We start from the raw sequence: 27,550 nt of genomic DNA on the forward strand, positions 1-27,550 counted from the left end.
GACAGTAAGAGTAGGCATAATTTCATATAGACAAATATTCCTGTTCATAGTAATTAAAGTCATATTCCTCTCCATGCATGATCAATAAACTGTAATTGATTCTGATCTGGATTAATTTGCGGTTTGATAAACAATGCCGTACATCTGTCACTTGTCTGACATCCTCTGTGAATTTCCTGTTGGTGGTTCAAGTATCCACTCTTACTCCCTTTTTGAGCATGATAAGCTTATGTTAATTTATTTTCCCCAACACAGCATTTAAAATTAATGATAACTAATTTACTGGGAAAAAAATGAATTGTTTATTTATAGGGTTTGCTGTGTAAATTCCCTAAAAAGATGAATTCCCTGCAATTGCCTGTCTGTGCAATGCCACATGAAATGAATAATAAAAAAGCAAAGGCAGAGACAAAAGGAAAAAGAGAAACAATGGGATTATCAATCATAAAGCGCATACAAGCACATGAACACAGGTAAATAATAACACTTGACAGTATCATTTACATCATCATGTTAGTGTGGGTATTGTAGCATGCAGGGACCTCTGTCTATTGATCTTATGGCTTTGTACAGTGGCTGTGGGAGATGGCAGCACCTGTCACCAGTCATATTGATGTCTGATCTGCTGTACTCATATGGGACTCAGTCCAAATTAAATTAGGAATAAAAACAGCAGGGTCATTAAAAGCATCCATTTTGAATGTCATGACCAAATTCAGAAGTAAATGTGTGCCAAGAATATTTTTGTTGTGTCTGCACAAGGCCTGCAGTCGCATTAAGAAAGCCAAAACATCACGGATGCTGTTTCATAAATATTATCCAGGAAGCCCCCAACATGCCATCTGGGACGAAGGACTCATGTCGGTATGGTAACCGGATCTTGTGGCAGAGCTCCAACTGAAATCAGAAATGCAAAGCAGGAGCAGAGATACAAGGGCTACATGTGCAGAGGAGTGCCGCACAGCCAGAGCAGTAGATTTATTTGTAAGCGTACGCCTGTGATGCCACTATCTGTTAAGCCCCTCAGTCAGCTCAGCCTGCGTAATGTGAGGGGAAGTGTCACCCTGTCACCGCCATGCCAGGGATCAGCCTGCTGTTTGTGTGTACTGTGAATCAAGCCAAGCTTTGAGGAGGAGGGGGAGAAAATGACACAGAGGCTCTTTCATCTAATCCTTGTGGTGTAATTTGCACCTCAGTAAGTTTAATTGATGACTACTGATCAAATGCTTGCCTTTGAAAATAAAATCTTTGGGATTGTTATTTTCCCCGTCAACCTGCAAAAAGAATTCTTAATGCACCTGATGAGATGTTTCTTACTGATAGATTGGTTTGAACTTTGGTATGCTATGCTGAACAACTCCTGCCAATATTTGGTGTATTTTCCTTTATTCACTAAATTAACTTTAGATTTGAACTATCCAAACTTCGCTTAGCGAACTTGGGGGGAGCAGACTTTTCCTTCTACACACACAGCCGTGGCAGTACCATATGCACCTGGTTTCTCTCTCTCTCTCTTTGTGTGTGTTTTTGTCTGCTTCCTCCAGAGATCCAACCTGAGCATCAATGTCATTCAGACAAATGGATAGTGACAGGCCAAGCTTATCAATGTCAACGTCGGGCTGCTCTCCGGGACTTTGATTCCGCACTTTTCCCACAGCTGAACAGAAGGTTGTGCTTTGCAAAACAAACCAACAAACAGGGATCCTGAAGAGTGTGATGAAAGAGTAAACAACATGGCCCGGTAACATGCCCCACAACCATGACACTTCCTAAGTAGGTTACAGTGGAGGGTAACCCAATTTAACACGTGTGTCTGATTGTACTGAGAGCATGCTGAGAACTTCAGGAAGTTTACAGGGTCCCAGCATGGTGAGGCTGACGGTGATTGATCCGTCTCAGGACCTTGGCCCTGAAAAATCAAATGGGCCCATCACTAATGCCCTTGCACGTGTACAAAGCAGTTCATTATCAAGAGAAATTATAGGGAGTCAATCTATTGATGTTGCTTAACTAATTGTAAAGCAGGGGATTCAAAAGCAGATGTTGCATTTCAAAGCAGTTGTGAGCAAGGAGACAGGTTATGATTTATGCTAAAATGTGTGGCTTCAAAGCGTCGAACGCGGCTTCTAAACAAATTGAACAAGTCAAGCGCTATTCACCCAGGACCAGGAAGGAGCCCAGCGCATGTAGATCAGAGGCGCACGGCTGCCGCTTGTAATATCACTCAGTGGAGGAGGGGGGTCCCTCTGGGGGGGGGGCAGCAGCACAGAGAGGCTAACGCTGAGCAGCGCTTGCACAGAAAGGAATTATGTACGAATGCAGCTGCAGCACCTGTGCAGAAACCATACACCCCCCCACCCCCATCCCTCTGCTACCCTCCTGGAGCATCATCCACACAAGAGGGAGTGGAGAGGGGTGGGCAGCATCTTGAGACTTGACATCCTTTCTGTGGATGGCACTATTATTTGGGAGGAGATGGAAGAGTTGGTAGAAGATGCAGGGCCTGTGTCAACATACTGATGCAATTTCAGTAAACATGGATAAAGCTTGAGTAGCTGGTGGGAACATTGGTGGATTGGTGTGGGGGGGGGGTGTTTATCTCTGTTGTCTTTTAAAAGAGGCAGGCGGTGTGAAATATGATAACTGCTTGGACTAAACTCAGACCTTTCTAGAGCACACAGATAGATCCAGAGCACTGAAAATAAAGACATTTAAGATGGGTGTGAGAGCTTATTAAGAATTATAATGTAACCTTTTTTTTGGGCTTAGAATCCATATAGATGTATTGCACACAGGATGCAGCATATCTTCCGCTGAACGAAAAATAATAAAAAGGTGGAAAGCATCTTGAATTTTACATTACAGAAGTATTCCTCCTTGTTGATGTTGCCATACATGTAAAAAGACAGACTGCACGGACTTCTCTCATAAGTCATTTTTCCGTCTGTTTTCTTCTATTTGATGCAGCCTAAATTGGGACGGGAGAAACGAATTGCTAAATTTTTAATTAACTTCATAACATCTGCACTTGTGCTTTGAGAGAGCAGCGAGATTTCCTTTTAACCTATTCCAGCACATTTGCACACCAAGGTAAATCTTGATGCTGGCACTCTTACAGAAAGGAAGAAAAAAAAATCAAAAATGGAAATGAACTCTCACTTGTGTGTGCAGATCAAAGAGGCGGAATTATTCAACTTTTTGCCATTGCTTGATCTTCAAAAAAAGAAGAGAGAAAAAGTAGGGGGAATGTAGACGGATGAATGAGTTTTAGTTTGAGTGTTCTTCAGTTGTTTTAAGAGTGTTCCTTTTCTCATCTGGTGTGTTTACTTGCTCATCATGACTTTAATGTCTCGTGTTCTGGGCTGCCTCTTTTTTGCAGGTAAAACAGCCACATGCTAAGTGTTATTAAGACTAAAGCGTGCTTAAAAATTGGATTCCCTTCTCTGTCTCAATTAATTTTAGCACTTTATTTCTCTCAGTTCACCTGCTGCTGGTATTTCTCTGGTAACAAATTACTTATTATGACAAAATAAATGAAATAGTCACTAAATTATTGCAGCACAAGCCGAACATGCACAGGATGCCTAATAGTAAGCTAAGCAGGTGTACCTAACAAACAAAGGGTTTAAACTGACTGGATTGTCATATATTTTTGACCTTTTTTGTCATTATAAAAACAACATAAATGAAGTAACGTTTGCGAACTACAACATTTTGGTATATGTGAGGAAGCTCCTCTGCAGCATTGCAAAATTTACATCATAGCCTAAAAAATAAAAAAATAAAAGGCCATGAAAAAATTAGTCTTCATCCTTTTTGTCAGAGAAAAAACATCAAAGAGACAATATATTTAAAATATTGTGTCAATGCTGCACAGGGTTCTGTATGTTACTCACCTTGAGTAATAGAATACAATATAAAAAAATTAAGATTATATTCTTGAATCTAATTTAAGACAACACTGGCTATGAAGACATTAAAACAGCAGGCTGCCTCATTACTGTGCCCTCCATTAGAACAGGTATTCACATATAGAAGGCCACTTTAATCAAAGCACCACTCACAGTAATGCCTGTTCGGCCAATACAGCAGCTGTTGTTATGAATACGCTCAGTATTGCAAGAAACATTTAAACTCAGGACTCTCATACATCTTGTATGCAGGGGCAGCTCTACTGTTAATATTAAAGTATTTTATTTACTGAAGAATGATCAGACCCCGATGAAGACCCCAGTGGAGAGAAAAAAAAAACAATCAAGCCTCATTAAGACTTTAACATGTTACCGAGGGCAAAATATTAACATTTCTATATGTAAAAGAAGAAGCTGATTGATCCTTTATTTGCTTTAACAGGGCTTAAACCTGACTCTTCTCTTGCTTTGATTCCTTTCCTTCTGTTGTTACAGCCTTTCTATGAAATCGGAGCAGGCAGTGAGGCCAGACTCCCACCGCCCACCCCCAACCTCCCGGTTGCAGGCACCTGCACAGGTAGTCCTGACTGATGTGGGTGATATCACAGCACACCAAAGCTCCCTTAACAAATCTCTCTTTGATACAGCACACACAATGGTGTCTCTATAGGAAAGCCCCTCAGTTCTCCCTGTGTGGGGCAAAGAGTCTCGGAGAAGAAGAAAAAGAGAATGAGAGGAAAAAATAACTTTTAAATGAAAAGCTTTTGTATTTAAAGAGGGAAACTGATTTACCACAACTCCCCACAAGAGGACGCTGCTCCCATGTTAGATCTATTTCATGATGCCAAAGTATACACAGTAGGTGGTGTTTCCATTTTAGTCTTGTGTATTAGTACAAAATTTATATATATATATATATATATATATATATATATATATATATATATATATATATATATATATATATATATATATATATATATATATATATATATATATATATATATATATACATACATACATACATACATACATACATACATACATACATATATAAAACTATAGGATCATATATGGTTTAGTATGTACGATAACAAAACACTAAGGCTTACTTTGTGAAAATACAAACATTTAATATGAGGATTTTGTTGTTTAGTGACTGATAAATTTCCTGCTTAGCTTCTATGCTGTATCCTTGAAGACATGATTGAGCTGCTGTAGCCTCTGTTTGAATATGAGGGTGAGCAACACACAAGTAAACACAGGTGAACCACACATTCATTCACGCATTGCATGCGTGAATGAATGTGTATGCAAGTGTGTGGAAAAAGTGTTGCTGGTCCCAAGATATACAAGTTCCGTATCCATCAGAATGTAAATAAAGTCACATATGGGGGATGCTTTTACTGCAGATCATTTACAACAGTAGGATTACACATCCAAACATAGGGGGAACCCAAGAGCAATTTTCCCATTAAACTCCATTGTTGCTTTAAGCATTTAGGAAACATTACTGCTCTCATATTTAAATGCAATCTCAAAGATTTTAGTTAGTGAATGGCCTGTGGCAGGAAACTATAAAACAGGTAGCTCTGCTATTTTTAGTCTTCACGGTTGTGTTTACAGAGGTAAATTGCATCATCAATCAGATGGGTCATACAAAGCTTGTGGTCATTAAAAAAAGCAGATTTTTAATGAGACATTTTGACCCTGTCTTTTCCTTAATCTATTTATCTATTGGTTCAGAACTCAACTCTTTAATTTGTAGAAACATGCAGGATAGTCAACATGTCGTGCAACACAACCTACACTTTGTCTAAAATATAAATATAAATTCACATTTTTGCACAGCATTTTTCTCTTTGTTTATTATGATTCAGGGCTACATTGTCTGTGTGGCTGCATGTATGTTTCATTCCTCTTGTTTATTTGACTGAACTGATGGCTGCATGTTATGATCAGCATCTGAACAAACCTCACTTGACATAACTGTATCACTGTCAGCACCATTCAGTCATCAGTGTTTGCTGAGCTCCTTTCTTGTACTATTGTCATGTTTAAAAACAAACAAAAAAAATAAAACCTCAGGAGAGCCTTGCCATCGCCTGAGAGGTGGAGGGGGGCAGGCCCTTGGCTTTGTCTGTCTGTTGAGTGGAGCCATCAGATAACAGCCAGGACAATGGTGCTGCATTCTGAGGGCTCACTTAAATGAGCAGGAAGCGGCGGTGAGCGCCTAGCGGAGGCTTCTGGTAGACTCCCTGGGGTCCGCTCAGCCCTGATGGAGCACGCCACTGCTCAATGGCTGGAGAGCAGGGGAGGAAATGAGAAGCTAGTAGCCACCATGCTGGAGCCATGGGTGCCCTTTGATGCTGTATAAGTAGAGATAAGAGTGAGGTTGTAGAGGGAAGAAGAGGTAGAAATAAAAACTGGAGTGAAAGAAAAACAACAAATGAACAACTTCAGCAGTGACATACTGATGCACATCTGAGGATGAAAATGGGCCAGGGGGATGCTTGTTGTCCATGGACCTAATGAATGTGCAAAATGAAACCAGAAATCATCAAAATCACAAGCAGGGACATTTTTGTTCTATTGTATTATCCCGTTTTTTTTTTTGAGGCTCTGAAATCTGGCTCGAAGTAAAACAAACTCCTTCTTCCTTATTTTACTTTTGTTTTCAAGCTTCAGCTGTGACTACATGAGTGATGGCACGTTGTGGCAGGGCGGTGGTCTGGCACTGGCAGCCAGTACAGTTCAGCTTCCACCTCTCTCTGTCCTCCACCCTGCTGCTTTCAGCCTGGTACGTGCCGCAGAGGGTGTGTTGTGCTGCAGCGGCCCTGTGAGCTGCTCCCCGGAGCTCTTAGGCTCATGTTTAAAAGCCACAGAATGGATTAATCATCATCATAATAATAGCTGGTTATATAAGAAACTATGAATGAATGCGACAATGCTGACTGAATTCCACATCTAGGGTTTATTTTAGACCTTCTTAATGTGTTTGTTAGAGATGACAAGGTTTCAAATATTGTTTAGCTCCTTCTATGGTCAGTTTCTCTCATGCCCGGTGTCAACCATCCCCGCTGCTACACTTGTCACTCTGTGTTTTTGTACAGCAGAGGTAGAGCTTACCTTTAGCTTACCTTTTGGCATCTTGCAGCAAGAATGCAGACAGGAAATGAAAATACTGAAGAGTTAGGGGGGGTAGAGGATACATTACAAAATATCTGAACTTTTTTCTTGATACTCTTCAAACTCAGTACAGCCTGAATGACATGATGTGCTGTGTAAGCAGATAGAGCTTGTGGCTGAGATGCAAAAAATGGCAAAAGCCATTCCAACAAGTGTGTCTTTGAATCGTGAAAAAATGGGTCCACCGGGATGTCATATTTTTTTTTATCACTATTGAGCAGAGCTGCAGCTCATAAACAACCATGACTACTGCATGCTTAGCTGTCATTTTCCCAGTGAAAACCATAGTATTAGTAAAACTCTACAGTTGTGTATAGGGTGTCCTCATTGTGCTTCATTACATCAGCAGTGCTTTAACAGGTAAAAAACAGGTTTATTTGTTCATACACTTGTCTAATGTTTGAAATGTATCTTCATGTACCAGGCTTAAAATCATTGTTATCATGCACCTATGCTGTTAAGTTAGCATTTTGGGCAAAGAGTGCAACGTAGCTACTGTGAACTCTGTCTGAGGTGAGTCTGTCTGCACTGGTGATTCTCAAGGATGCACTCCATCAGAGTCTCACGCACAAGACGGAATACTGAAGTCACTTCAGTGGATTGAAGTCACATTCTCTGTAACCCATTACTGAGGCTGTGTTCGCAGTCTGAATATCTGGGTCTACTGATATCTTCTACATATATCTATGATCACACACACACCCTTTTCACAAGCAAACCTATTTTCTAGCCCCCCTGTTTTGTGTGTAATGCATATGGGACTAATCATTAGTGTTCATACAAGAGAAATGTTGTTTCTTACTTGTGTGGAACACTTTAAGTGCTCTACAGCTGAAAGTGAATCTAGTGTTGACAGAAGTGTTGAGGTGAGGCAGACAATGCAGCGGCGGCTCTTACAATGTGGTTCAAGGCTGTGTCGCCGCTGTGTACTTGAGCTGCACAATGCTCTGGCATGGGCTAGGAAGTGCCTCGTCCCAAAACCAGACCCTGCAGACAACTCAGGGCCTCTGCGGGTCAAAACAGCTCCCCTACATGTTTTAGTAAAAAATATTCAGAGTGGTCAAATGACAAAAACACTGCATGTTGTAGTGAATCTGGACTCTAGAGATTGAGTCAGCAAGATGGGCATGTTTAAAGCGTCAGACAGAAATACCCCTCGGACCAAACACAAGCGTGTGTTTTGTTTTCCATGTGTGGCACTGTATCCTGCGAGAGGACAGTGAAAGGAAGGTCAGATGGGAATCCAGGTCTCACCTTTTGTTCTTTTCAGATGACAGACAGTTGCTTAGGCACGGTGTTGACCTTTTTATGCCGGTTTTGTGCGGCTGCCAGAATAGAGGAGCAGAAATGAAGCACTTCCTTCACCTCACCAACAACAATTACTGTGCACAATCTACCCTCAGTTTAATCAAAAGGAAGGTGCAGTATGATCACATGCTTAACCCAGGCTAAAATACACTGCATCGTTAAGTCATCATCCTGTTGTTACGTTAATGAGAACATAAAACTTAATTGCAGAGGATGCTTCATGAGCGCACACTCAGATACAAGCCCCTTGGGGAGCCTGTGGATGTAGGTGGGTACTACCCGCCCAGGAGATGCATGACCCAGATGTGTGATGAATGGACAGGACTCGTGTAGGTAGGTGTGGTTGAGGTCAGGAGACGTTCATCAGAAAATGGACAGGAAATAAGCAGCTCACTCCAAAATCTACTGGACTCACGCAAAGCTAGGAAACTGCTTTAAAAGAAAGCCCGCTGCCTTTTAAACCCTGGTGCAACTGAGGATCAGGACAGAAATCTCTGACAAAAAGTCATTATATTACACTGCAGCTTGGGGATCAAGACTAGCTAATTACAGCTAAAGTCGGGAACAAATGAATTAGCAAGTTAGGTTAAAGAAGGCAATGCTTGTCCAATTATTTCATTGCCTAAATAGAGCCTAATAACTTGCTCTAAAATATGCACATCAAAGGACTGCTGGACAGATTCCTGCTTTCTGCTTGGCTTCTAACTGTTGCAAAACCTTTGCATGGCATGGGTGACAAATTACAACGCACTAATGACTGAATAAATCATGTCCCTTCAGAGGAGACAACAATACTTGGACAGCACAAGGAGAAGCACTAATGGATAGAGACGAGCAGCGAGCGGAAAGGGTTGGGAGAGCTAAGGAGACACAAGGAGAGGTTTGGCTTCCAGCAGTCCCTCCTAGACAAGGTCACTTCCAAAGTAACATACCATGGGGGGTCGGGACAAGCATCCCATAAAGCAGATAAAGAACAATAGCAGGAACTATAGGCCACGAAGTAACTGGAGACTCTCCCTGGAAGAGAATAATTGAAAGACCCTGTAAGATCAGGACACACACTCAGCATGAAGGAGACAGGGTGGGTGCTGTATTTTTATAATGTGATTAATGCTAATGCAACAAGGAAAGTGGGACCATGCTGCCAAACATAACTACAGCTGCCATCAAACTTCATGTTTTTACAAGCCTCACAACACACCATGAGAAATTTTTTTATAAACAAGATAGCTAATTGTTTGTATTCCGGGTCAATGCTGCACTTCAGAAACATCAACAACGCTGAAAATGGAAACAAAACAGGACTGTAAAAATAAACGCCCCCACAGGCTGTTTGTGCAGCTTATTACAACCCATACTTACATAGAATAATTGATTGATTAACTCATAGATGCCACGAGGTCTTGACAGTCTTTGCAGACTGTTGTATAATGGACAGGTACCTCTTGATAACTGAGAAGCTTTTGTAACTAAACTTAACCCGTTTGTGTGCCAGGACATTTTTCAAGGACGACTTTTGTGTAACAAACCGCGCTAACACAATGATGATGTTTTTTTCAAATCTCACTGTTCCTGATGATGAAAATGAAGATCTTTGATCTCTTTAGATATCCATCATTCATTGTTTAATTAATGATGAACTGTCTGTTATGACGCAGAAGTCAGAGGGGTTTCATCTAGTTTAGGGTTAAAGCTCCACATCCCTTTCTATTCAATGCATTGTTCCTTTAACCACTGATTAATATCTTATTTAAACAGTCTGCAGACACATCAGTCTGTCGGTGTGTGTTCATAAATTCTCTCGAGTTGATCAACACAATGGCCTGCATTCCTGGCATTTAAAGGAAGTCCCTTATATCACTGTGTCTCCTCTCCACCAGAGACACAGAAATTCTAGGAATATTACACTAGAACAAAAAACAACCCTCCTTGTGCTCGTCTGTTTATTTCATTTAGATTAAAAGGCAGGGATACATGACACATTTCATCTGTAACACATCCCTGGACTTTTCACCTCTGCTTGTCAGATTACATTGTTAGCACTTTCATTCAATAACAACAGCACATGAAAGATGTAGCTGAAATTAGATAATGTTTTCCTTTTAAACATTTAGAATAAACAACTGAGGAAGAAATCATTTGACCTGACTCCAGCACCGTCGCTGTATGTGGGATGACCAACAACCCCGCTGCTAATTATAGCTTCCTCTGGGCTGAGGTGACATGATGATTTCATGTCCATAACATTAAAGCTCCAAATGAATTATTTTATTATTTTAATATCACATTATCTCAATGCAGCAGAAACACACAGGTGCAGAACATGTGACCACAGTGCTGCATGTTCAAGAGGACATGCAGTCTGCTCTGTTGCTGTGATAATGACAGAATCATAAGTCGGGCGAGAGTCTGCAACCAAGATGGCCTACCAACCCTGACTTTGCTGCCTACATGTTTGTGTTAATTGACCAAAACTTAAATGGATATTAGGATAGGGAGCTTGACTGCTTCTTCATGATACTGTAGGCAAAGATCTGATGTTACAATAATAAACTTTCCCAGCTATGGAGGTAGTACGAGCCACCACTAAGCAAGCTAGCTTATATCTCAGCATCAGCAAAGTTATGATCAATGATAATTTCACCTCATACAATGAAATAATAGAAAATCCACTAATGCAACCCTTCGATTGTTATCATTGCTCTAGACTTAATGTGTAATACAGAATATTTTTGCCCTTTAGAGGAGAAGTCTAGGCCTATTCAAGCCCAAATCCTTGGCTGTTGTTCTGTACACCAATGAGATCAGTGTCACTGCCTGCCTCCCCTGCAAGTAGTCTCATTGAATGGGAGACATTATTTCATACAGTGCCCAGAAACTGGGCTCAAACAAGCCGTATATTCTCCATTTCCTTTGTTTTATTCTCACCAGCCTGACTGAGCCCTTCTTGAGACTGTGATTTCCTTTTGCCTCATCCTCACTCATACTTCGAGGAAGACAAATTCCAGTTTGATGATATAGTGGTGTTTCTATGATGCGACAATACAGCCTGTTAGCTCACACACACACACACACGTTCTTCTTTTAATCTGTTTTATCTTGTATTTATCCAAAGCTCCCTTGTACTCACTCCTGCCTGACAAAGAACAGCATTTCGCTCACTGCTAATCAGAATCAAGGTGTGGTTTGATCAACGAACCAGGCTGCCATGTGTGATTGGGTTTCACAGAGGTCTCACAGGTACCATGCAGACTCTTTTCCTTATGGCTACACAGTTTAAACACCCACCCATTACAGACATCCATCCTTCTCGGAAATGAACGTCTCACTAACAGACATGGTCTGAGGTTACACCTCAGTTCAACCAACAATACTACTTTGATCTCACAGTGCTATACATTGTATGACTTTATCAGTTGTGCCTCCTCTGGGCTTGTACCTACCGCATAGTGCAGTGTAAAGAAGTGTGTGTGTGTGTGTGTGGAACAGGCAGATTGTGTGTCTGACTTTCTAATTTCTGCATGGGAAAAAAATCTTTTAGCAGTAGGACCCAGAGGATTTCTGTAAGCAAAAAATGGACCAACACACCTTTATGTTGTGTGAGGCAGGACAAAGATGTGAAAAAAGTTGTTCAATACTGTAACAAAAAAAAGGTCGCGCTATGAGCCATGTCATTGGCTAAAAAAGAGCCTGACAGGAAAATGCAATGGCTCTAGAGGTCAGGGCAGTGTCTGCTATATATGTACAGGCATCTTGACTGATACAGCTACAGCGTGTGCATGGTTAACTACCATCAGTCACACATCCACAGGGGACAACATGAGCGCTTCGGTGGCCGTGTACAGGAATATTTACACGGAAGACCGCTTCAAACAGGCTTACGGCTCTGATGACAACACGAGTGGAAGTTTGCGGCTTCGTGAAAAACTCGCCGGGAGGTGCAGGTGTTCAAGGCGAGCCTGCCTTCACCTGTTGAGGGAGAGAGTTCCCATTTTCAGCTGGCTGCCGAGATACAGGCTGAAGAAATGGATTCTAGGAGACACGATAGCCGGGCTGACTGTTGGTATTCTTCATATTCCACAAGGTGAGCACTGATTACAATCAAATTATATACTTAAGCATTAAAATTACAGTTATGACATTATTTAAGATTTAAGAGAACAGCAGGTTTAAATATATTTAATAAACCATATACTGTAATACGTGTTTATAGAATTTTATAATCATGAATCAATCTCCTCTTATATTTTACGTAAAAAAATACATTTGTCAACTCTTCTATTTTCTTTTGTTTTTTTTTTCTACACAGGCATGGCCTTTGCTTTACTCACATCTGTGGCCCCCATATTTGGCCTTTACACCTCCTTCTTCCCTGTTGTCCTCTATATGATTTTTGGCACAGGTCGCCATGTCTCCACAGGTAAATGTCCACATGACAACTATTGATATAATAACAGAGAAATGCAAACATCATTTGTGCCATGATAAAACAAAGTTACAAACAGTGATATGATGAATGATGATTGTCCCCCTCACTGTGGGGATTTCTCAGGTACTTTTGCTGTAGTGAGCCTGATGACTGGCTCTGTGGTGGAGCAGCTGGTTCCTACTCCTCTGGGGATGAATTCAAGTTCGTCTGAAGCAGCTGACTTTGAGGCCCAGAGAATTGTCGTGGCCTCGGCTGTAGCACTTCTCTCAGGAATTATAATGGTAGGAGGGATGTACGCAGAATGATATAACAGTGCAACACAAGTGGCAGACATCTGTTCTGATTCCTCCACACTCATCACGTTTAACCTTTTGTGTGCCAGCTCTGTATGTTTGGTCTTCAGCTGGGCTTCCTCTCCACCTATCTGTCAGAGCCAATTGTTAAGGCTTTCACCAGCGCCGCTGCCTTCCATGTCACAGTCTCACAGCTGCAAAGCATGCTGGGCCTGCGGCTTCCTCGCCACACTGGTACTTTCTCCTTCTTCAAGGTAAGCAGCAATTCATGATGATGATCTAATATTTTACTTGAGCAAGTAACCTTTATTCTGCCTCTGATCTGTGTGCTCAGACTTTAGCGTCTGTGATGGAGAACTTGCCTCACACCAACATGGCCGAGCTGCTGATCTCTTTGGTGTGTTTGGCCGTTCTGGTCCCAGTTAAGGAGATCAACATGCGTTACCGGCACCGCTTGCGCACACCTATCCCTGTGGAGATCCTCACGGTTAGTCCCCTGACCTTATAGTGCTGAATTTGGATTTAACAATATCATTAAACGGTTATGGGTTAATGCTTCACTCTTTAGGTGATTATTGCTACAGGTGTGGCCTATGCATCCTCACTGGACTCTTCTTACAACATTGCGATCGTTGGCCACATCCCAGCTGGGTAATTCTTTAAAAAAAATATAAAAACAGTGATGAGATCAGTAACTACCTGTAATAATTCCTAATTCATTTTCATATCCACAGATTCCCGAGGCCACAAATGCCTGCCTTCCACACGTTCCCTGCCATTGCCGGGGACACAATAGCAATAACATTTGTTGGCTATGCTGTTTCAGTCTCACTGGCGATGATTTACGCAGATAAACATGGATATTCCATACATCCCAACCAGGTAAATACAGGGATGTCTGAGCTGGTTGCTGAAACGTCAGATTAGACTCTCATCTGTTTTGCTTTGGATCTGCTGTTTGATTTCAGGAGCTGCTGGCTCACGGCATCTCCAACACAGTGTCCTCCTTCTTTACTTGCTTCCCCAGCTCAGCCACTCTAGCCACCACTAATATACTGGAGAGTGCAGGAGGATACACACAGGTAGTGACCATGACAGCAGGTTAAATAAATAAATAAATACAGGACTGTTTGATGATGTTGTTGATCATGAATGTGTTTATGTGTGTGTGTTTCCTGCAGCTCTCAGGCTTGTTCACGAGTCTTGTTGTCCTGATTGTGCTGCTTCTTATTGGACCTCTGTTCTACTTCCTGCCCAAGGTATATTCATATATATATGTGTATGTGTGTGTGTGCGCACGCTGAAGTATGTTTATCAGGTTGTCTCTTCTGACCCCTTCTCTCTCTCTCCTCAGGCAGTCCTGGCATGCATCAATGTTACCAGCCTCAGGCAGATGTTCCTGCAGTTCCAAGACTTACCTGAGCTGTGGAGAATCAGCAAGATTGACTTTGTAATGCCATTTAATAGCAATATAAGACTGCATGCTATAGTAGGAAATAATAATAATAATAATACTAAGGAAAATAGAACATAAATGTCTGTGTATCTCTTTAGATTAGCATCATTTACACACATTCCCATTGTTGATTGTTGTATCCTGACATGTAGTATGTTGTTGTGCCTTTGTGTAGATGGTATGGGTTGTGACCTGGCTGTCTGTTGTGGTACTGAATGTGGACCTTGGCCTGGCTATTGGGGTGGTTTTCTCTATGATGACGGTTATCTGCCGCACACAGAGGTACAGTTTTCATTCCATCAGTGCAAATAAACACACACACAGTCCTATAAATGACTGTTTTTCATGCAGGACAGTTATGGATTTATTTTAGACACACTTTTTATAATTGTGATGAGAATATCATGAATCATAATGTGTAACTTCAATTTAAATAATTTAGAGCTGGATGCTCAGTCCTTGGCCGAGCCAGCAATACAGAAATTTACAGACCCCTGGAAAACCACGGCAAGGTGAGCAAAGTTAGCAATATGCACAAATGATAAGTCCTCAAGATTGGATCATATGAAACATTTGCCCTTACAGTGCTACGAAGTGCCTGGAGTGAAAATTCTGACATACAACGGGCCCATTTACTATGGCAATCGCAGCTTCTTCAGGGAAGAAATGAGCCGATTGTTGGGACTGACGCCAGAGAAGATTCGCAGCCGGGAGAAGGCCCAGAAAGCTCTGGAGAAACGGGAGAGAGAGGCCACTGTCAACACAGTGGTATGACTGCAGCAGTGAACTTATTAGAATATGTGTGCAAGCTACAATCCTATTTCATTTCAGTATTTTCTTGTTTTAACTGTGTTCAGGAAAGAGGCATTGCAAACACATCTTTTTCCTCAGAAATTGACTTCTTTAAAACAGGTATGTGCTGTTCACAATATCACCATGTGGCTGATATGATATATGGATCTTCCTATTGACAGGTTTTGTTGAGTGTAAATAACATTTTTTCTCTCTAGAAACCTCAGAGAGTGATGTCCAGGTTGTGCTAATAGATTGCAGCAGTGTGATTTTTGTTGATGTTGCTGGAGCAAGACTCTTCACGCAGGTTAGTCTGCAAAAGTAAGATGCAATGAGCATCACTGTAAGAACTTCTCCCTTGTGTCAAATGATTATTGATGATAACATTTGCTTTTTTTGCAGATGTGCACTGAGTGCCAGAAAGTTGGAGTTCATGTGTATTTGGCAAACTGCAGTGGTATGACTCTGCTTCCACATAAATTCTCTAAAAGTCTTTTTCTTTCTTTTTTTTTGGACATAGTACAAGTTTTCTAAGGTTAACACTACACATGCTGACTGCTACTACTGATTTCTGTCCACTTAGAGAGCGTCCTAAAGATCCTAACATCAAGCGGTCTAATGAACTACATAAACCCTCAGCACATTTTTGTCACTGTTCATGATGCTGTGATGTACATTCAACAGCAGAAGGTAGAGTCAGAATGTTTTAAGTAATATAAAGCTTTTATATTAATATTGAATTCATGTACATAATAATATTAATAATATTGCTGTCTTCTCTTGAAGGAAAAACCTTCAGAGAACACCACAACGGTCTGGGTCTGAAGAGTTGAGTATCTGGGAATGGAAACAGCGGCGGTCTGCTGACAGACAGCAGTAAAAGAGCAGTCCTTCAGGTGTAGCAGGGCTTTAAAGAAGCAGTAGCCTGTTGTAGCACCATGACATTTACATTACAGTGTTACCAGTTTCTTTGTAGATATCAGACTTCTGGCTTTAAATACAAACTTGTTTTTTTTTCATACAGTATATGAAATCTAATGAATTTTGTGTAATACTGTTTATAAATTGTTTTTTTTTTCATTGTCATATACAATGTATTTTTTCATTGTAATATTTATTTAGTTTCTGTTTGATTGCACTACAAATAAATATGAAGTGCACTGCATAATTTGTTGAAATGCATTTTATATATATTTATATCTTTTGAAATGTGCGTAACAGTGAACTGCATTCCATTTTTTTTGGACTGAACAAAATATGTTAAAATGACCTTTGTACAGCACCCTGTGCCATCCAGTGGCTCTTTTTAAATAAATGTACCTACAAAAACCAAACTTGGATTGTGTGTGTGTGTGTTTTTTTTTCGTCCAGTGAATAAAAACAACTTTTGATCAATTTTAGGGAGCGTCAGAGGTGATGGTGGGGGAGGAGGAGGAGGAGGAGGGATTCATGGAATGTGAAGCATGGCAGATATTAAAAAGAGAAGAAGAGCAGTCTTTGTATCAGCTGAGGTACTGTAGATCTGTGCATCTGTACTGGGAAATAATGGAAAATAAAACAAAAATACTTGAATCACATGACTAAGAGTGAAAGAATAAGCAGCACTACAAAGTCATGCCTTTAACTGGTTTATCAAAAAGCTTAAAAAATCTTCCTACTTTTGATCAGTTGTGTGTAATCATTTCAACATTGAACGCTACAAAACAAACCTTCTGTAACATTAATTAAAAGTGACGTGCTACCTTACAGCCTTGCTGCCCTCTGCTGTCCAACATGTTAAACGCTTTCCTCCACATCACGTTTTTGTTACCTTGACCTGATAAAACTACATATAGTGCAAGTTCAAAACCAGGACAAAAAAAATGAGAAAACCTAATTATTTCCTTGCTTGATGTTGGATAGCCAAGTTATTAATTTTTTCCTGTGCATATTTCAAAGCGGCCTCTAGACACTGTACCCTTTGGGTTTTCACTTTAAAGCTCAAGAAGTGTTTCACTAATTGGCAGGAAGTAGTCCACTTCAATTAAAACACATGGAACACAAGGCTTTGGCCAAATGTTTACTAAGCCAGAATCTACAGTCAGGCCTACTAACAGCACACACATGCAGGCATGTATTCAAAACACATCCATGTAAACTCCCCCAGGAAGGTTGGCAATTACTGTATAATTAAATAAAGTTTTGATTTACCTGTGAAAAAAGTACTGCAGGTTAAGCATGTCTACATCCAACGATATTGGAATTTAAAAAGAAAAGGGGTGGGAAACATAACAAGAAAGAGAATCTGACAGAGAAAAGGATCAAAAAACAACTACACATACGTATTATTTACTGCAACATACAAATATTTTCTTTTCTCATAGAATATTTTTTATATATTGCAATTTGTGAAAAAAACAAACAGAAAAAGTGGAAATATTAAGGCTCACATTTCAGGTAGGATAATTTAGATTCTATGGCATTTTTGTCTGGAGCTTTGGGTCCACCTTGTGGTTAAACAGTGGAAAAACAGTCTGGCCACATTGTGTCAGTTGTTACTATAGCAACACACACACACACACACACACACACACACACACACACACACACACACACACACACACACACACACACACACACACACACACTGACACACACACACACACTGACACACACACTGTGACTGACTCTCAGGCCAGCTGCTGTGGCTGCTCTGTTACAGAGAAATAATCCCAGAGTTCAGTCTGATTTACAGTCACTTTATTCATAAGCATGAGGTCATTTAACATGAGCCGAGACCACTTCAGGGTCAGTGGAGCTGAATACTGGATTCTGATTGGTCAGTTGCGTTCTGCCACCTCTTCTTTCTGATAAACAGAGGATCCTGACCAATCTGTGAAGTTATGATATTGAGGATGTGTTTACAGCAGTGATTCCAGATTCAACCCCCCAACCTGCATATGGCTGAACAGCTGTACTTCCTGTTTCCTGTCAACAGGTGTCCTTCAGTCCAACCAGACGAGCGCTCTCCTCCCATACACACACACACACTCTGACACACACACACTCTTAACCTCCTGTGTTTCGTGTCGCTGGTGTGCTGTGATGTTTTACCCATGATGCTGCTGGGTTTGTGGCTTTCAGGGCTGCAGTCAGACGTTCAGTGATTGGCTGCAGGAGAACTCCCTGACCATCATCGCCATGGACGTCGCCCTGCTGTTACTGCAGGTAGTAACACTGCACTGCCTGCAGAGGGCGCAAACACGCCTTTGTCACAGTCTGAGGGTTTGTGTGTGTCTTCACTGAGTCACCAGCAGATCACTTTGACGTGTCAGCACTTCCTGTCTGCTTCTGATTGGATGGTTTTGAATCAACATGGCGGCCTGTTTGTGGTTATATGACATAAATATTTATTAAGGGTGAAGAAGAAGGAAGATCAGCGCAGCTCTGTATCTGTTAGTAGATGAGGTACTGAGGTAGGTACTGAGACCAAGCAGCATAAACTGCAGTTCCTCCAGTGTCCACTAGAGGCTGTCTCATACAGTGAGTCTGGACGGTAACTTATGTTACTCTAGCTCCATCACACTGAGTGTTTCCGCCTCTCTGCAGGTGGCGCTGTTCGTCATGGCGGAGTATCTGTACCGTGCATTTGGAGAAGGCCGCGCTCTGAAACGGACCGATCTGCTGGCTGGCAGAGACCACACCCCCACCGATGACCTGGGGGAGCTGAACTACGCCTACCATGACCAGGTTGGAGCTTACATAGACCCCCATCACCTGCCTTATCACCACGACGACCACGGCCAGGTGTCTGTGGACCAAGTGCAGAGCTACTAACCTGCTGCAAACATTATAGGCTCAGGTTCTGGTTCTGGAAACATGAGCCTCCAACCAGCCTGCGGTCTTTTACCCTCTGTTATCTAACAGACAGCTTCTCAGAATACTCACACACATCTTAGAGCAGGCACAGGCACAATCATACTTCACAGTAACATATCATGGATGAGATCATCGGAGTGACATCACATATATGTCCATAGTAAGACATATGGACAGACTGTCTCCACAAAGTCCAGCAGGCCATGCTGCTGACACAGGTTCCTTCGAGAATTCTTCCAACACAGCCTGTGTTCAGAGGGAAACCAGAGTAAGATGAAGCGTTTAGACAGAAGACTTCTGGTCCATGATTTATTTAAACATCAGAATCAGAATCAGAATCATGTTTATTGTCATGTAAGTGAAGGGGGTTCACATTACTAGGAATTTGCCTTAGTGATTGGTGCATACAAAGAACATATAACAATTAACATGCAATAAGATAAAAACTAAGATAAAATTAAGTAAATAAACTACAGTAAGGCTAAATTTACATGACTGACATGGCGTAACAGACATACAATGAACAGAACATAAAATACTGTGCAGATGAAATGGTAAACATAGACCCTTATATGATCGAATGGAACAGTGTAATAATGTAATAATGTAACAGGTACCACATGGATCGGTGAGGTGGTACTCGTGTGCAAGTAGTGCAAGATGGAGTAAACAGTGCAAATAGTCGTCATTGTGCAGTGACTATACTAAAGTGACCTTCTGAAGACAGTGCAGAGCAGTGCATTAATTACAGTTTAACAGTCCAACAGCAGAGGGGAAGAAGCTGTTCTTGTGGCGTGAGGTTCTGGTCCGAATGGACCGTAACCTCCTGCCTGAGGGGAGTGGCTCAAAGAGTCCGTGTCCAGGGTGAGAAGGGTCAGCTGTGATCCGACCTGCACGCCTCAGAGTCCTGGAGACGTACAGGTCCTCGATAGATGGCAGGCTGCAGCCGATCACCTTCTCAGCAGAGCGCACAACACGCTGCAGTCTGTGCCTGTCCCTGGCAGTGGCCCCAGCGTACCACACTGTGATGGAGGAGGTGAGGATGGACTCAATGATGGCCGTGTAGAACTGAACCATCATCCTGGCTGGCACCTTGAGTTTCCTCAGCTGCCACAGGAAGTACATCCTCTGCTGGGCCTTTTTGATGAGGGAGCTGATGGTGAGCTCCCACTTGAGGTCCTGGGTGATGGTGGTACCCAGGAAGCGGAAAGAGTCCACTGTGGAGATGGGGGTGTCTGTCAGGGTGAGGGGGGGTGATGGAGCTGGCACTTTCCGAAAGTCTACTGTCATCTCCACTGTCTTCTGGGCATTCAGCTCCAGGTTGTTGTCAGCACACCAGGACACCAGAAGGTCCACCTCCATCCTGTAGGCAGACTCATCCCCGTCTGAGATGAGTCCAATGAGGGTGGTGTCGTCAGCAAACTTAATCAGCTTGACAGACTGGAGGTGCAGCAGTTGGTGTACAGGGAGAAGAGCAGAGGGGAAAGTACACAGCCTTGGGGGGGTACCGGTGCTGATGGTCCTTGTTTCCGAGACATTCGCCCCCAGCCTCACATGCTGTCTCCTGTCTGTCAGGAGGTCAGTGATCCACCGGCAGATGGAGTCTGGAACATGCAGCAGGGACAGCTTGTCTTGGAGGAGAGCTGGGCAGATTGTGTTGAAAGCAGAGCTGAAGTCCACAAACAGGATCCTAGCATAGGTTCCCGGGGAGTCCAGATGCTGCAGGATGTAGTGAAGAGCCAGGTTGAGTTTAGCTGTGAACCAGGGTTTGTCATTGTTATAACTCACCCTGGTGCGTGTTGGCACAATACTGTCCTCACAGTACTGTATATATGACGTCACAGTGTCTGTATACTCATCAAGACTATCAGTGGCAGCCCTGAACACCTCCCAGTCCGTTGTCTCAAAACAGGAGCGAAGCTCCTCCACAGCCTGGCTGGTCCACTTTTTAGATGTCCTCACCACAGGTTTGGAGAGCTTCAGCCTCTGTCTGTACGCAGGAATCAGATGGACCATCACGTGGTCAGATAGTCCAAGAGCTGCACGGGCCACTGCGCGATATGCCTCGCTTATTGTGGTGTAACAGTGATCCAGTGTGTTCTCCTCTCTGGTCGGGCATTTGATCAGCTGTTTGTACTTCGGGAGTTCTTTGCTCAGGTTTCCTTTATTAAAGTCACCAAGGACAATAATTAAGGAGTCCGGATATGTTTGCTCCAAACACAGGATCTGATCCGCGAGTGCACGCTGAGCCTCGTGCACGTCCGCACCGGGCGAGATGTAAACAGCGGCCAGAATGAATGAAGCAAACTCACGTGGAGAGTAAAACGGCTTACAGTGAATGAATAAGTATTCCAGAGCAGGAGAGCAGTGCTGGGAGATCACAGTCACATCAGTACACCAACCACTGTTGATATAGAAACAGACACCTCCACCTTTGGTTTTACCGGAGAGTTCCCTGTGGCGATCCGCTCGGAGGAGTTGGAATCCCTCCAGCTGCAGCGCGCAGTCCGGTATCTGTTCACAAAGCCAGGTCTCCGTGAAGCACAACACACAAGATGAAGAAAAGTCCCTGTTCCTTCCCATCAACAGTGTCAGCTCGTCCATTTTGTTGCTAAGTGAGCGGACGTTAGAGAGAAAAATCCCAGGTAACGGTGTGCGCGTCCCACGTCTCCGGAGGCGCACCAGCTCTCTTCCCTCTGCGCCGGCGTCTCACCTTTTTAACTAAAACGTGTAGTAAATCGGCAGCAGATGCTAAAACTGGTGATAAGTCCACAGGTATGGTAAATCTTCATGAGCTCTTCTCTGGTGTAAGAGCATGCAGACACACAGTTTGTGCACAAAAACAAACAAAACAGAGCGCACCAAAACACCAGGGCGTCCGTACCCGGCGCCATCTTGATTGATTGATTGAGAACCTGAACATGAACAATATATCATAAGATTACATGAGGTTTATGTATTGTTTTGAAAGGGGGCGTGGCCTTTTGAAAATATGACAGCACGAATTGTGATGCCTTTGAAAGTCACCCTCATGTCATGAAGTGTCCCCCTGAATGTTTATCGGGCGCCCCTGACTACAGAGAGACAGTGTCCGGATACAGGACAAGTTCCAGGACTTTCAGGATTTTATTCAGAAGAAGACGCAGAAAGAATCTGAAGGCTGATGTGAAGGATTCTCTGAGTTGCTGGAGAATCTGCGCTCTGAACTTCATTTGCTGAAACACAGGTAAGAACTTAGAAAGGTGAAGCTCTTGGCTTGCTTCTCTACTTTTCAAACGGAATCTCTGCTCGTACATGTACATCTGCGTCTGTTTGCACCGACTACATCGAGCAGACAGGAAGTCAGTCACCAGAATAAAACTGGCTGATTTCACATCGCTACCGGCGGAGAAACAGCCACAGACATGTACGAGCAGAGATTCCACGCTGCGGTATAAACCGGGGTCATAAGTAGAAAAAGTGCTGCAGCTGAAGCGCTGCTTTACTGCTGATGTGAAGGATTGATCTGAACTGATGGAGAATCAGAGCGGTTCAGAGCTGTGCGTGCCTCTGTGTGTCAGCCTGTCACCATGGTAACAGCAGAGGAGACCTCAAACACCACTCCAACTTTGAGAGCCTGGCGCGTGGAGACGATCCGGAATTAGAAACTTCTGAATACAAGTTTGATAGAGCAGCATGTGATGAGCGTTTTAAGACTGAACTGGAGTCTGTAGGAGCAGATACATTTGGCACATGAGCCTCGTTGAAGGGTTCCTAGAGACTCCCATGTTAGAAATGATGCAGAAACTGCTTAATATTTGGAAAACTAATTTTTTGAAAAAAACTATAAGTTGAGCAGGAACGTGCTCTGTGAGATGAACACGGTGAAAGTTGAATGGCTGATTTTTAGAGGGTGTTTTTACATTGGAAATGCATTAGGAGGGGACAGAGAGAGCGGATACAGGTAAACATACCGGTTGCCATGGATATTCAAAGATCAACCTTTGACCTTTGAAAATCCATGGCAACCTGATCAAAGGCAGGTCCTACTCAGACCGTTGTAGGAGTGAGAGCGCAGCTCAGAGCTTTAGTTGTTGTTCGACTCTGCGCAATAAAGGTGTTTGTGAACAGTTTCAGACACAGCAGGATATTTTGGGGAGCTCTGTGGAAACAAACCTGCCTGAAGTGCAAAGCAATAGGCGTCCTAACGGAGAATAATCTCAAGCTGATTACTGGACTAAACACAGAACAGAAGGATTTAGAGAGGAAGAAGGAGACACAGCTGCAGAGGAGGCTAACATCTCAGCAACAGGTTTCTTCATACAGTCAGATTCGTGGTGAGTACCAACAGTAGTGAGCGATAAGTGCAACTTCATCGCGTTTATTCAAAGAGAGAGAGGGAGACAGAGTCGTGCGCATTTACGCACATGCCGTGTGTGTGTGTGTGTGTGCATATTGGGGCGAACTCCATTCTGTGTGATAGCGAGACCAGAGAGTGTAAACCCAGGGACTGTAGAGACGGTGGAGCTCTCTGTGACGTTACATTGATGTTAGACTCAACTTAAAGAAAACGCTGGGAGGAAGCTGTTGTCTACTCAAAGTTACAGTAGATGGTTTTATTTGGCTGATGATCTGTTGTTCGCCATATCTGCGATGGACATGAGGAGAAGGGTTACAGGCTGGAACTAGAAAAGGGCTTTTCCTGAAGAAAATGCAAGTTTGATTGCTGCAGCTGAATTGTTGCTTTGAATGCTGATGTGAAGGATTGCTCTGAATTGCTGGAGAATCAGAGGAATCGCCTAGCAACGGCAATCAAACTAATTAAAAACCAGCCTGTGAATACACCATATGAAAGGTCTGAGGCTGGAATAATACCATAAACTTATAAGAAGCTCAGGCTGCGTGATGTGAATGTGGAAAAGTAGTATACAGCTGAAGGACGATCAATATGACAGATACAATGCTTAAAGTCTGATAAAGACTACAAACATGGCTGCTTTGTGTGCTTCCTGTGTGTCAGCCTGTCACCATGGTAACAGCCCTGCCTGCCTGCCTGTATCCTGGCACCTGAATGGTTATCAACTGTATAGCTCTCTCTGTCCCCCTCCTAATGCATTTCCAATGTTTCCATGCAGGGTGTGTCGTGTCCCCACAGGGTATACCCCGCCTCTCACCTCCTCCGCCTCCAGCCCCCCCGTGACCCTGCACTGCAGGACAAGAGGGTTAACAGAAGATGGATGGATGGAAACTGCTGTTTTTGTCCAAACCGAAGCCTTCAGACAGAAAACACGAAGAGAAGCCTGAGAAGAAAGAGCGCCAAGAACGAGACAAGCGTGAGAAGAAAGAGCGCCAAGAACGAGAGGAAAGAGAGAAGAAAGAGCGCCAAGAACGAGAGGAAAGAGAGAAGAAAGAGCGGCAAGAACAAGACAAGCGCGAGAAGAAAGGACAAACGTTGAAGCAGTTTATTGTGGAATCAGTTGGCTTGATCACTAGACCGAAAAAAGCCAAGGGGACCGTCCTCACAAAAGAAAACGAAAACCTCAGAAAGGCTGCCGAAGAACTTACCCAGTGTGAGGAGCTGGCCAACGAGGTCTGCACTCTGAGGAGTGACCTACAGAAGGCCAACAAGACCGTCCAGGAAAAAAACAGTGAGATAAACCAACTGTCAGAGGACAGGTCCTCCTTAGAAGATCAGCTGAAACGTGAGCAGGAAGCAAGAGAAAGCGTTCAGATAGACCTTGATGAGGTCGAGAAACGTAAAAGCGATTTTCATTCAGAGGTGGTTCGTCAGGTGAATTTAATCACTGACCTGTCTGTTGAACACATTGATGTCTGCAACCAACTGGCCAAGAGCAAGGCCAAGGTCGGACAGTTGGAGAAAAAGGACCTGGAGTTTGAGCAAACACTGAAATGTTTACACCAGTCTCTGACGCAGCAGCAAAAGGAGACTCTAGAGTTAGGGGTAAAGTGTGAACAGCTCACAACAGAAAACGAAAACCTCAGAAAGGCTGCCGAAGAACTTACCCAGTGTTCTTCCAAGTGTGAGGAGCTGGCCAACGAGGTCTGCACTCTGAGGAGTGACCTACAGAAGGCCAACAAGACCGTCCAGGAAAAAGACAGTGAGATAAACCAACTGTCAGAGGACAGGTCCTCCTTTGAAGATCAGCTGAAACGTGAGCAGGAAGCAAGAGAAAGCCTTCAGATATACATTGATGAGCTCGAGAAACGTAACAGTGAACTTCATTCAGAGGTGGTTCGTCAGGCGAATGTCATCACTGACCTGTGTGTTGATATGTGGGCAGCAGTGGCGCAGCGGTATACCAGGGTTTTCCCGTAACCGGAAGGTTGGTGGTTCGACTCCACTCTCCATGTGTTTGCTTCATTCTTTCAGTTCCACTCTTTCATATCAGGGTCTATGTTTGCAGCTACAGTCCCCACTCATGTTCTGTTCTGGTCATTGTGGGTCTGTCATGTCAGTTTATAGCCATACTGTTAGTTCACATTGTTCACCTTGGCTTTTACCACTTTTATGCAGGTTTTATCTTGTTTCCTGTACTTTGATTATTTTACTTTGATGTTATTCATACATGACTGACTCCTGTCTGCAGCACTTTGTTGTTTTTTAAATGTGCTTTATAAATAAACTTGACTTGACCTTGTTTACTTGACCTGATCTTTTTGTTACTCACTTTCAAATTTACAGAACCAAACCATTCAAGAACACATCTTCATTTGTACAAAGTGAGATGTTAAAATATGTGTTTGTAAAAAAATACAAAGTATTATACTTACAGTACAGTGTCATAGATTTCTTTCTGGAAACACTGTAACAACCATTTGAATGTGCAGGCTGCACCATGCTTGTGTACGGCTTTTAATAGTTGCAGTGTCAATGAGTGTGTTAATGGGAGGCGCTTACAAAGGTGCACAAACAGCTGCAAAGTTATTGTTATTCACAAGTGAAGTTATCATCTTAAACACACATGTTTGACTATGACTGTATTATTTATTTATGATATACTTCCAATATATATAGCCATTTATTCATTCTTTGATATGCTTATTTAAATATACTGAAGCTCTAACCCCAGATCAAATACTGCAACTCAAACTCCACACCAAAAGGGGGCGCTACATGTTACTACACTACGTTTGTGCAGAAGACGAAGAAGAAATCAAACGCACGGAGGAAACGGTTTGGAGCCTGTGGAGGAACAGAGGGAGGTGGAGACGTCACGGAACTTGTCGAATTAGTATCGCAAGCCATTCATGTCACATTTCGCCAGCACTTAAAACGTTGTTTTTTACGTCATACACATTGACAGTAAAAACTATGGACAGAGCTTTGTGACGTCATCCTTTTGTTTCTGAAGAGCCGTTCTGAGGCTCGGTGGGAGGTTCCAGGTCGTTGATGACCGCCGCCATGTTGGCAGCGTCATGTCCCCCAAAACTCCAAATATGGACAAAAAGGGGGGGGCACGAGCGGGGTTTAGGGGGGCGGGCGATCGTGGAAGCAGGAAACTCACGTTGTGATACGTCTGTCACTCAAGCGGCAACGCCCATAATTATTGCGTAATTTTAAGTCAGAATACAACTGAAACCAGTGAGTTGTAAAAAAATTCACCCCCCCTACAACTGACACTAGAAGAGAACCTATCATCTGAGACCAGAGCGGTTTTGGTACCAGGCTGTAAACATGTTTTTTTCTGCTGTGAAGTCGGCCATTTTAACATGGGAGTCTATGGGAAATGACTCGCTGCTGGAGCCAGCCCCCAGTGGTTGCAGCGTGAACTACAGGTTTTGACACTTCCGCATGGGCTTCAGGTCTGAGCCCCGAAGGTTGCCGCTTGGTCATACACCATACGGCGTTTTCTAACGTTCTAATGATCTCCGCCCCATAACTTGCTCAGCCACTAGTTCCCTCTTTATCAGCAGAGAAGAAGGACGGACCGCGCTGATCCAGCACCGACCTCCTTTGCTAATGTGGATCCATTCAAGATTCAAGATCCAAGACGTTCATTGTCAAATGCACAGCAGAGGTCACGCAGAGCACTGACCCTCTGACTGTGCCAGCTCCCTTCACATGACTTTGTCCACAACATAACTAAGATCAAAGAAAACAGAGCAAGAATCAACACAAATAAGAATAAACCAAGAAATCCAATAAGCAAAATGAGCTGATGTGCAGGTCTGTGTACAGAGGGTGAAGTGCTGTCAGTGTTGAAGGTTCATGTGTTGTTGTCAGAGCTCGGACATTCAGAGCGTGCAGATATCTTTGTAAAAAACACACATGTGCAGGTACTGATGTTAAAAAGTACTTCAGTAAAAGTACAGA

The 27,550-nt window shown here is 42.9% G+C and overlaps 1 protein-coding gene across 1 annotated transcript; it reads left to right on the forward strand.

The window, feature by feature from the left end:
- The first annotated feature begins 12,053 nt into the window (after positions 1 to 12,053).
- On the forward strand, positions 12,054 to 16,672 carry slc26a10 (solute carrier family 26 member 10). Its single transcript, XM_028410122.1, has 18 exons — positions 12,054 to 12,492; positions 12,718 to 12,828; positions 12,961 to 13,118; positions 13,220 to 13,384; positions 13,465 to 13,617; positions 13,699 to 13,781; positions 13,865 to 14,012; positions 14,099 to 14,212; positions 14,312 to 14,389; positions 14,485 to 14,580; positions 14,762 to 14,868; positions 15,029 to 15,098; positions 15,172 to 15,354; positions 15,444 to 15,498; positions 15,597 to 15,685; positions 15,781 to 15,835; positions 15,962 to 16,068; positions 16,165 to 16,672. The coding sequence occupies exons 1-18, from the start codon at positions 12,228 to 12,230 to the stop codon at positions 16,201 to 16,203; spliced, it is 2,076 nt and encodes a 691-aa protein (XP_028265923.1). The 5' UTR covers positions 12,054 to 12,227; the 3' UTR covers positions 16,204 to 16,672.
- Positions 16,673 to 27,550: the final 10,878 nt, after the last annotated feature.

The sequence above is a fragment of the Parambassis ranga genome, chromosome 7 (assembly GCF_900634625.1).
Source record: "Parambassis ranga chromosome 7, fParRan2.1, whole genome shotgun sequence".
In the NCBI taxonomy this organism is placed as follows: Eukaryota; Metazoa; Chordata; class Actinopteri; family Ambassidae; genus Parambassis; species Parambassis ranga.

Coding starts and splice junctions, on each gene's coding strand:
- slc26a10 (XM_028410122.1), top strand. CDS start 12,228: ATGAGCGCTTCGGTGGCCGTGTACAGGAATATTTACACGGAAGACCGC. Junction 12,493..12,717: donor TATTCTTCATATTCCACAAG/GTGAGCACTGAT, acceptor TTTTCTACACAG/GCATGGCCTTTGCTTTACTC. Junction 15,836..15,961: donor GTATTTGGCAAACTGCAGTG/GTATGACTCTGC, acceptor CTGTCCACTTAG/AGAGCGTCCTAAAGATCCTA.